At 40.6% G+C, this 12,164-nt stretch overlaps 1 protein-coding gene across 1 annotated transcript in view; it reads right to left on the reverse strand.

Annotated features, from left to right (window-relative positions):
* INPP5F (inositol polyphosphate-5-phosphatase F) overlaps positions 1–12,164 on the reverse strand; it is a 78,403-nt gene that overhangs the window by 49,234 nt on the left and 17,005 nt on the right. Inside the window, exon 2 of the mRNA XM_059173028.1 lies at positions 7,655–7,735. Within this exon, the coding sequence (XP_059029011.1) occupies positions 7,655–7,735 (81 nt within the window). The remainder of the gene's footprint in view (positions 1–7,654; positions 7,736–12,164) is intronic.

Genomic DNA, 12,164 nt, shown 5'->3' on the forward strand with positions numbered 1-12,164 from the left:
AAGGAAGCAGAAAAGAGCGAGGAAAGATGCCACTTAGCTGTCTAATTCCCAGACCCAAAGCCATTCATAAAACAGGTGCCCTAAACTACAAGTAAAGAGTCTTTTAAGCATTGGCCAGGAACCTAGTCACCAATGAAACTTTTACCTCCAAAATAAATAATTCTGAGATCCTCGTGAATAACAAAATGAATATAAAATGACTGGATTTGAATTACATTTTAAATCATTCCTATTTTGGCAGAAACAGTGTCAGAAGTAATACTGCCTTTGAATACTTCCCTCAAAGCAACTTTAATACGTGAAAAAAATCACCAGAAATTACCGAGAGAAGTGTTTAACTTTTTAATTAAGACAAAATCAGAAGTAATGACAACAGAATACATCAAAAGCTACTTTCTGATTTAAATGTTTTTAATGGCTTCATTGAGATATAATTTATAGGTGATAAAATTTACCCATTGTAAGTATACAACTCAAGGATTTTAAAAGATTTTTTATTTGTCAAAGAGAGAGAGAGCACACAAGCAGGGGGAACAACAGGCAGAGCAAACAGTGGGAGAGAGAGAGAAGCGGACTTCCTGCTGAGCAGGGAGCCTGATGTGGGACTCAATTCCAGGACCTAATATCATGACCTGACTTGAAGGCAGATGCTTAACCGGCTGAGCCACCCAGGCATCCCACAACTCAGCAATTTTAATACATGTATGGAGTTGTACAACCATTATTCCAATCCTTACGTGTTTGTAATAGTGAGTTGTAGGTAGACAATAAAACAACCTACTTCTCTCACAATGCAACCATGAGCAATTATACTAGTATTTAAACATAAGAAGCCCTGCCAGGTTCTCTCCCTTTCCCTCCAATATCCTCAAAAACTGGGGTTTTCTAATGGCTTTTCAGGAAAGTATTGAAGCAAGGCTAGTAACCACTCATTCATCACTGAAGTATAAAAAATATTTTATGTCATTATCCCAGCAAAGTCTTCCCAGCAGACTAAAATCACACTTTGTAAACCATATGCATAATACATTCTACCATTTTAATGACTGAGACATCTTCACGACTTCAAGAGTGGAAAAACAGCAGATGGCAAGCACTATTTTAACAAATGAGAGCTACTTGGGTGAACGGTGTCTCTGAGTCTACAACACTTAGAGTAGTAACTCAGTCACCAAACCAAGAGCCTCTATTGCCAAATTAATCAAGATTTCTGACAGTTTTCAAACTACTTCTGAAAATATCACGGAATATATACTTTCGGTTTTTATGTTCTGATACTTCTTACCCTAATTGAGCTTATCTTCTTCTCAACCTTCAGAATAGATTTGAAAGAGTTTTTGTGACCCATTTAAAGTCTGCAGCCTAATGCAACCTTTTCATGGATATCTGAGTGAAGATAACAGCAATCTCCCCAACATCCCAGAGAAAACATCAATCATGTAGGCCTTTGCAGGGCTGCTGACTCTGCCAAGAATCGTCTCTCCTCTCACTCTGCCCTTACCTTGGCCTTGTCCAGATTATCTCACTCATTTTTCAGGCCTGGACTCAGACATCATATCCTCAGGGATGCTGTCCATCCAGGACCCCCACTGCACCAGTCAGGGCCCTCTATCCCGTACTTACAGCATCTCACACTCTTCTTCAGAAGCCTAAGCCTAATGATCGCACAGTGTGATCGGGTAAGTGAGGTCGACCTCTTGAATCCAATCCTACACTCCTGGAAGCTTCAAGTTTTATTCACCCCACAGTCCCCTATTCACCCCACAGTCCCCATCACTGAGTGCAGACCCTGACATGCAGTAGGCATTCCATAATTATTTGTTAAAATCATAAGTATTTGCTGAATATTTATGAATAGCCCTGCTGTAGGCCAGCAGAGAGGGACACAGCCCCTGGCTCCCTGCAGCTTATCCTTAGGGGACGGGATAGGCTGCGACTAAGAGAAGAAAGGAAAACGAAAAATTAATGAGTAATTACAGTTGTGATGAGAATCTAACTATTATTCTTAAGTCCTCCTGGACCCGACAATGGATAAAATATGTTGATATTTCATGAAGCTTTTCTTTCATCTATTTAGCACATGACACGTTCCTTCTATTTTCTGTTCTTCATATTGATAAACCCCACTGATCAAACCAAAGTCAGACATTCAAATTGTGAAGAGACACTACATTACGCCCGAGCTTAAAGTCCACCTGCCCGCCAGAGAGGCCTTCCACATCCAAGGAAGGCTAATGGTTCTAAAAAGGTATTTCCTAGACATCAGGGTTAACAGAACAATTTTCTGGCAGAGCCTGCTAAAAGGAAGGGCACTTATCAGCCATGGATGCAACTAAATAATACTTTAAAATTCTTCCGCCACACATTTTTTAAAAAGGAGTACATAGATTATGGAATATAACTTACCCTGATGCTAATATTTAACCACTAAAAACATGTCTTTTTATAATCCCCACCATGTAGTCTTTTAATGACATGTTAATATCATTAGTTTCAGCAATATTAACATTACTGGAAAAAACAATCTAAGTTCAAAATTTATTCAAAATTATATAGCCGGGACTTAAGTGGTTCTCTGGTAGAATATCTGACACCTCTAAGTGACCTTTAAAACTAAGGAGGGGATATTTATAGCCAACATCTTTTGAATGCTTCCTAGTACCAGAAACCATGCTAAGCACTTAAAGGAGTTTAATTAAATCTCACAATGATCATATCAAGGAGGTGTTAGCTTTGTCTTAGAGTGGGTGACTGGCCGTTCAGGTGAAGTAACCCGACCCAAGGCTACTATGTGATCTTCGAGTTTAGTCCAACTCTGGGGTTGGTGCCTCATCAGTGATATCTGGTGAATGGCCTATCTCACCGTGAAATAAAGGGAAAGAATTCTCTTTGGTACACTTTTGTAATAAGCATTCTAATAGACATTAAGTTTCTGTTACGGGCTGAACTGTCTTGCCAAAGTTCATATGCTGGAGTCCTAACCTTCAGTACCTCATAATGTGACTCTATTTTAGAGGCAGGGTCTTTAAAGAGGTAATTAAGTTAAAATGAGGTTATGGGGGGGTTCTCATTCAATGCAAGTGGTGTCCTTAGAAGAGGAAATCTGGACACAGATGCACTCAGAGAAAGGGCAGTGTGAACACAGTCAGGATGATGTAAAGACACAGGGAGAAGACAGCCATCTACAAGCCAAGGAGAAAGAAAGAAGAAACCTCTTGCCAACACCTTGATCTTGGACTTCTAGCCTCCAGACTGTGAGAAAATAAATTTCTGTTAAGTCCCCTAGTCTACGGGCCTTCACTATGGCAGACCTCACAAACTAATCCGGTACCTAAGTCATGCCTGCTTACATTCCACAGAGCTCAGAGTTCAGTGACAATCAGGAACGGTGGCATGGCTCACCCACGCCGCTGTTAGACTGTCAATGACAGCTGTTCAAATAAACTTATGTTCCCATCTCACTAGGCAAGAACAAAAATTCGTGCATTGAAATATGGAGAATAAGTAGGAGGGAAACAGGAGTGAGAAAGAGTTTAAGTACAGACACGTTATTTCCCCAACCTTTACCCCCAGAAGATAAGATGTTCCCAGGGGAGAATGCACTTAAAGTGACAGTGTTAGTTCTAGTCCATCCTGGGAGCGTATCTCCCACCAGCCAGGCTGAAGGTGTGACCAGAGCAGGAGTTTTAGTGGGGCTCAGGGAGGGAAGGGATGGGGATGAGGCATCCCAGGGCAGAGATGCAGGAAGCCAAGGGAGAAGGGGGAAGATGGATGCAGAAGGGCGGGGAGCTGGGGGCTGTGTGGAGGTGGAGTGACACACCGGGGTGTGGCTGCAGTTGTCTCTGGTGGGTGGTGGGTGAGGGAAGAAAGAGCAGCAGGGGGCCCAGAAAAGATGTTCCTTTGTTTCCTCCCCACTCTCTCTCTTAAGAGCCAAGCCTTAAAAGTGATGTGACAGGAGAAAAAAAAAAAAAAAAGTACAGCAATTACTTCTTCCTGCCTTTCTTATATTTTCTTTCTTCACCTCTCCCTTTTCCAAAACGTCCTGCAGACAGGAACCCCCACTGCTTATCACTTGCTCAGAGTCCAAACAAAGGCAAGCAGTGCCAGGAGGGAAAGCACGTGTAAACCAAGACTGACAGCAGGAGATGCCCATATTTACCACCTAAAATGACCAGACTTTTACTGTATCATAAATTCATCGATCAACAACTTATATTTGTTTGCTGTTTGTATGAAATGTTTGGGTTCTCTGCCAAGTCCAAGGCCTCCTGCTCTGACTGAAGAAGTAGACTTCTGGAGCGTGGTTGAACTTTGTGAGCAGGGAATGCCCTTGGCCCAGACAGGGCCGCTAAGAATCTCTGTCCCGAGGAGTCTGAACTAGACTCACTGCTCAGTCCTTGACGGCTAGGCAGGCTCCTGTTAGGGGCTTGAGGGTTGAGGGTACCATGCAAGAGCAGAAATTTTGTCTTATAATATACAGAAACAGAAAGCCAAGAGTAGAAAAATAAAGGAAATATATAGGAGAAGTGATGCTTAGAGACTACCCACCCAAAAATGTAATCTCAGACACCATAAGGCATCCACTTCTTGGTTTTGGTCCCTTGGGTTCCTAATAAAACTCTGTTTTGTGTATGCAGATACACATAATTGCAACCAAAAGAGCCTTGATAAAACGGTGGTAATTTATTAAGTACCTTCCGGTATATTATCTCATTTAGACTCCTAATACTGCAGGGGAAAAAAGAGAGCAGTTATTTTTACTCTAGTTTTACAGCTTTCAAAGTAGAGGCTCACAGGCATCGTGGCCCTAGTGAATCAGCTTTTGGGAAGCCCACTCTGATGTTCACTCTTAGGTTGGCTACGTGACTTCCTTTGGCCAGTGGAGTATTAGCAAGCTCAGTGACACAAATCGAGGCTTGATAAAACTCTGCACACTGGGACTGGTCTTCTTCTTTCCAGCCCCCACCTTGGAAAAATGTCCAGGCATCCAGTATAAAAAGAGGACCCAAGGGGAGGCCTTGTGAGATGAGTTACATGGACAGAGACGTGCCAGACAAAGTCCCAGCTGACCTCACACAACAGAAGATAAAGGGCAAAAGAGCCTCTAGGTCAATCCACAGAATCGTGTAATATTACATGTTGTTGTTTTAAAGAATTCTTGGGGTCTTAGCAATAGACAAATGAAACCCATGTTAAGTAACCCCCTCTATATCTCAAAGCTAATAAATAAAGTTTGGATTCACATCTCCTGACTGATTTCAGTGATTTATTCATTGTTCCAGGATGTGATTGAAACTGAAGAAAAATAACTCAAAAGTTTCATGAGCTTCATTTAAACAATAGAAAATGAGTTTTAGCTCAGAACACTCAGCTATGAAATTATCCTGTCAGCATATAAATGAATTAAAAATATATTTATGTAAATGTGGACAGGTAGGAGAGTGTTACTAAAATACTTAGCATGGTTATACAATGTCTAAATGCTTTTCTCCTCATACCAGAAGAATTACAAAACTACCAAAGACAATACAACAATGTTTATAGCAGTCTTATTTCCAGTAGCAAAAAATAAACCATCAAAAAATTACCCGCTGACAGGAGAAAGGACAAATGACGATATATTCATACGAGGGTGAAAATAAAGAACTCGAGCTTCATACATCAACATGGATAAATCTCAAAAATATCAAGTTGAATGGAGGGGGACAGGGAAAACAAGTAGAAGAACACAACAGCTCAATATCATTTACGGAAAGTCCCTCAAATACAAACCTCGGCATCATATTACTTAGGAAAACATATGTAATTAAAGCACTAATGAAAATCAAGGGAATAAACACAAAAATAGTAAGTGCTCTTGAAGGGAAGAAAGCAGGACACACTTGGAGGAAGGCACAGTGAGGGATCTAAAGACATTAGTTACGTTGCATTTCTTAGTTTGGGTGGCAGGTATGTGTGTGTTTTACAACAACCTGTACTGTACATCTGTGGTAAATAGCTTTTTGTATCTATGAAATACTTCATAATAAAAGCAAACTTTAAAAAATAACCAAAGAATCTAGCAAAGAAAAATTAGTCTCTGGCAATACATGCTTTATAACACACAGAAATCAACCTAGTTCCCAAATACACAACAATTTTATTTTAAAAGATGTTATTTTTAGGGACCTGGGTGACTCAGTAGGTTAAGTGTCTGCCTTTGGCTCAGATCGTGATCTCAGGGTCCTGGGATCGAGCCCCATGTAGGGCTCCTGCTCAGCGAGGAATTTGCTCGAGATTCTTTCTGTCCTCCTCTCTCTCTGCTCCTCCCCCTCCACTCGTGCCTACTCTTTCTCTCTCTCAAATAAATAAATAAAATCTTAATAATAAAAAAAAAAGATTGGGATGCCTGGGTGGCTCAGTTGTTAAGCAGCTGCCTTCGGCTCAGGTCATGATCCCAGCGTCCTGGGATCCAGTCCCACATCGGGCTCCTTGCTCCGCAGGGAGCCTGCTTCTCCCTCTGCCTCTGCCTGCCATTCTGTCTGTCTGTGCTCGCTCTCGCTCCCTTTCTCTCTCTGACAAATAAATAAAATCTTAAAAAAAAAAAAAAAAAAAAGATTTTATTTTTAAGTAATCTCTACATCCAACCTCAGGCTTGAACCCATAACCCTGAGATCAAGAGTCACATGCCCTACCCACTGAGCCAGTCTGGCGCCCCACAACAATTTTATTTTAGAAGAGTAAGAAAGGGAATACTATAGAGGTAGCTAGACTCTCAATTACACGATGATGGTAAAGTCATCTATAGTTCATAACTCATTAAAACTGATGCCAAAGGAAAAACAGATATTTAAATACAGTGTTAAAATATTTCAGTTAGGGGGCGCCTGCCTTTGGCCCAGGATCCTGGGATGGAGCCCTGCATCAGGCTCTCTGCTCAGCATGGAGCCTGCTTCCTCCTCTCTCTCTCTGCCTGCCTCTCTGCCTACTTGTGATCTCTACCTGTCAAATAAATAAATAAAATCTTTAAAAAAAAAAATATTTCAGTTGGTACTTTTCAGGACTTTTTGGAACCTACCTATATAATCTCTCTTTTCTCATCATCAAAATTCCCTCTGAACCTCAGACACAAGTGTCTGTCTTCTAAGCAAGGGCCTGATGAACAACCTAGACCCTTCACCATTTTGCCTGCCCTCATGAGGGTACTTGGAAAGGGCTGCACTGCATGCCAGGAGAACCACACACTTCCCTAGCCAGAGTTGACTGTATCCAGAACGGAGAGCTGACTCAAAGTTGGACAGTCATGGTCTGCCATCTGCCTACCTCACCAGCCTTCTTCCTACCACCTTCTCCTTTGAAATCAGTGCAGTTGGTGTATCTGTCAGAGCACGTACCACAATTACCAAATTATTATATATTTATTTCAGTGATTACTTACTGATGTCTATCTTCCTAAACAAGGGTGAGGTCAGTTTTTTCTCACTGCTGTGTTCTACCAACTAGCATAATTCCTGACACACAGCAGGTATTTGATACTTATAACTACTTTGGGCAGACCTAAAATTCGGGCAAAAGAATCAAAGCCATAACAAAATCCACATTTATCTTCAAAGAAGAAAATGTCATAGGATGTGCCATTAAATTTAACAGATTGAAGAACTTTATGGAAACATACCTGAATGAAGTTGAATTTTCCCAATAACACCTTCTACCAATCCCAAACAAATGGGATTCCAGGCAAGGAGTAGATCAGTAGCTAAAAGAAAATAAGAAGCAATCATGAGAAAATATTCATCAGAAAACATATTAAAACAGTATCTCCGGCAGTCTATTTTAAATGATCAACATTGCCAAAGGGTAGTTATGAATATCCAGAACTGAATACATTACTATAAAGCAATTTGTGGAAAAGTATTAAATCCAAGGCCTGAATGAGGTTCTGCTCTGAGGACAATTACGGGGAGAGAAATGACAAGCCGACACGCTTCTCGGAGAGGAGGCAGTACTCGGGCGCCCTGCAGTGGAGGAAAGAGGCTGCTACACTGCAAGAGGGCGAATCAGGGGAGTCCTCCGCAGCCCCGTAGCCCAGAGCCAGTCCCAGATTCAAAGACAAGATTTGAGAAACAGCCAGAGAGAAGGCCACTTACTGGATAACACCCTGGAAAACGCCCTTTCCCAGAGAAACTTACACTAAAAAAAAAAAAAAAAAAAAAAAAAATCCAGAAAGCCAGTGCTTTTTTACGTGATTTCTGTGGCAAAACCATTAAGACCCCACTGCCATTTCCTGAGAGCCTACTCTGTGCCAGGCATCCCAATGAGGGTTCCTCAGAACAGAACAGAATGCTCTGGGTGACTTTCCGCAATTCTCCCAAAGACGGCATATAACTGATACCATTCTAATCAACCAGGCAAGAGGCTCATTCATTACACTCAGTGGATGTAGGAGGACATCAGGGCTTAATTCTCTTGTAAAACCCAGGTTGCAAAAGGCTGTTATACACATGGAGATAAATGTAACACTAGTAGTAGCTCCATAGCTGGAAAAAACTAGCAAGGACGAAAACAGTATTTCCCTTAGTAGAAAATTAAAATTACATTTTAATTATTACTATTTAAATTTTATTTTAGGGAAATTTATAATCAATCTGTAACTCATGGGGTAATTACAGACTTAATAATCCATAGTCTCCAAATTCATTTGAGTTTTTTTTTTTTTAAGATTTTATTTATTTATCTGACAGAGAGAAACCACAAGTACACTGAGAGGCAGGCAGAGAGAGAGAGAAGGAAGGAGGCTCCCTGCTGAGCAGAGAGCCCGATGCGGGACTCGATCCCAGGACCCTGAGATCATGACCTGAGCCGAAGGCAGCGGCTTAACCCACTGAGCCACCCAGGCGCCCCTCATTTGAGTTTTGACTACTGTATCTTGAATGTCTTTGTTGTTAATGATACATTCAGTGGGAGGCAAATAAAGTTGACTTCTCTTTGGGCAGAACTGCAATTCAAAGCCAGGCCTACACGACTCATGGCCTGTGCTCTTAACCATTCGGCTACAGAACCCATACGTGGAACCAACCAATAAGACAATATTTACATCTTAAATAATATGCATTCATATTATAAAAGTCATACTGTATAACATTGGAAAAATATTTTATCACTCCCATCCTCCAGCCAGAAAACTTACTTTGCTACGGTTCAGGTCATATGCCTGTGTGCTACTGCATCACAAGACCGCAAATATAGCAATGTGTGCTCATTTTTTTCTTGTAACATTTCTTGAGTATTGTCTTATGTCTTTAAAATACTCTTCAAAATTTTAACTTCATGACTACGTAATTTTCCACTAAAGGAAGCACTTCCTTACTCTTGGGCATTTAAGCAATTTCCAGTTTTCCCCCATTATTAAAAAATACACAGGGCGCCTGGGTGGCTCAGTAAGTTAAAGCCTCTGCCTACAGCTCAGGTTGTGATCCCAGGGTCCTGGAATCGGGTCCGCACAGACTTGCTGCTCAGGAGGGGACCTGCCTCTCCCCTCTCTCATTTCTCTCTCTGCCTACTTGTGATCTCTGTCTGTCAAATAAATAAAATCTTTAAAAAAAAAAAACTGTGATGGGGTGTCTGGGTGGTATAGTCAGTTAAGTGGCCAACGCTCAGTTTTGGCTGGGGTAATGACTTCGGGATCACGAGATCCAGCCCCGTGTAGAGCTCTGCCCTCAGCGTGGAGTCTGCTTAAGAATCTCTCTCTCAAAGGGGAGTCCGTTTATGCTGTTAGTGGGAATGCAAACTGGTATAGCCACTCTGGAAAACAGTATGGAGGTTCCTCAAAAAGTTAAAAATAAAACAACCCTATGACCCAGCAACTGTACTTCTAGGTATTTATCCAAAAGATAGAAAAATAGTGATTCAAAGGGGGCGCCTGTACCTCAATGTTTATAACAGCAATGTCCACCACAGCCAAACTATGGAAAGAGCCCTGATGTCCACTGACAGATGAATGGATAAAGATGATGTGGGAGATATATATATATATATATGAATATATATATAGGACTATTACTTAGCCAATAAAAAGAATGAAATCTTAACCATTTGCAACCATGCAGATGGAACTAGATGTCATCATGTTAAGCAAAATAAGTCAGAAAAAGGCACCGTATTTCACTCATATGTGGAATTCAAGAAACAAAACATGAACATAGGGGAAAGGAAGCAAAAATAAGATAAAAACAGAGGGAAATAAACCATAAAAAACTCTTAACTACAGGAAACAAATTGAAGGTTGCTGGAGGGGAGGAGGTTGGGGGAAGGTGTAACTGGCTGACGGGCATTAAAGAGGGCATTTGATTTAAAGAGCACTGGGTGTTATATGCAACTGATGAATCACTAAATTCCACCCCGAAACTATTAATATACTATATGTCAACTAAATTGAACTTAAATTAAAAAATTTTTTTTAAAAAAACACTCTCTTTCTGCCCCTCCCCACACATACTTGCTCCCACTAAGATAAATACATCTTCAGGGAACCCTCTTACACTGTTGTTGGGAATGCAAGCTGATGCAGCCACTCTGGAAAACAGTACTGAGCTTCCTCAAAAAGTTGAAAACAGAGCTACCCTATGACCCAGTAATTGCACTACTGGATATTTACCCTAAAGATACACATGTAGTGATCCAAAGGGTACCTGCACCTGAATGTTTATAGCAGCAATGTCCACAATAGCCAAACTATGGAGAGAACCTAGATGTCCAACAACACATGAATGGATAAAGAAGATGTGATATATATATATATATATATATATATATATATATATATATATAGTGAAATACTATGCAGCCATCAAAAGAAATCTTGCCATTTGCAACGACGTGGATGGAACTAGAGGGTATTCTGCTGAGCGAAGTAAGTCAATCATCATATAGGAAAGACAATCATCATATTACCTCTCTGATATGAGGAATTTGAGAGGCAGGGCGGTAGGGAGAGAAAAAATGAAACAAGACGGGACTGGGGAGGGAGACAAACCATAAGAGACTCTGAATCCCAGGAAAGAAACTGAGGGTTGCTGTGGTGTGGGAGGGGAGGGATAGGGTGGCTGGATTATGAATACTGGGGAGGGTATGTGCTATGGGGAGTGCTGTGAATTGTTAAGACTGATGATTCACAGACCTGTATCACTGGGGCAAATAATACATTATATGTTAATAAAAAAAAGATAAATAAATCTTTTTAAAAATACTAATAAATAATGGACATCCTGCAAATATTTTATTGCCTCTGTAATTAAGAGCTCTCGGACAGATTCCTGGGAATGAAATTAGTAGGTGAAAACATAAGAAAATTTAAAGCTTTCAGACATTACCAAATTGCTTTCCACAGGGTTATACCAACTTAGACTTCTGCCAGAAACATAGGAAAATGCTTGTTTTAAAGTACTCTTGCCACCATTTAGATTTCTTTATAAATTGTTCTCCTTTGTTGGTATCCATTGCCTAAAATAATGTTTATTTTCTTTTCATTGCAGGTAAAATTTAACAATTACACAATTGGCTATTTATGTTTCTTCTTCTAGGATTTTCTCACTCATATCTTCTATCGCATCCTGTATGTTCTTTATTGATTTGAACCCCTTTCTATTAAAGATGTCGACTCTGACGTGTCTGCCCCTATTTTCAATTTTTAATTCCTGTACCACTCCTTTTTCCATTACCTTTACACTTAAAAAGTTATTCTTGGGGCACCTGCCTGGCTCAGTGGGTTAAGCCTCTGCCTTCAGCTCAGGTCATATCTCAGGGTCCTGGGATCAAGCCCTGCATCAGGCTCCCTGCTCAGGGAGCCTGCTTCCCCCTCTCTCTCTGCCTGCCTATCTGTTGACTTGTGATCGCTCTCTGTCAAATAAATAAATAAAATCTTTAAAAAAAAATTCTCTCTCAAAAAAAAGTTCTTTACCCAGTATTAAGTATTTATTAATTTTACTTCCTTGTTAACTTTTAAAAGTCTAGCTACTCTACTGGAATTCATGTTGGTGTATAGACTAAAATACCCTGATTTCTCTTCAAACAACGTGCCAGAATCTCCTTCTCAGGCAAGCCAAGTCTCAACATCTACCAACACAGATACCCCTCTAAGGAAATCGCTCCAACTACCCATAACCCTGTACCCTGAGCTCAGAAGAACA

Source organism: Mustela lutreola, chromosome 4, assembly GCF_030435805.1.
Source record: "Mustela lutreola isolate mMusLut2 chromosome 4, mMusLut2.pri, whole genome shotgun sequence".
Taxonomy (NCBI): Eukaryota; Metazoa; Chordata; class Mammalia; order Carnivora; family Mustelidae; genus Mustela; species Mustela lutreola.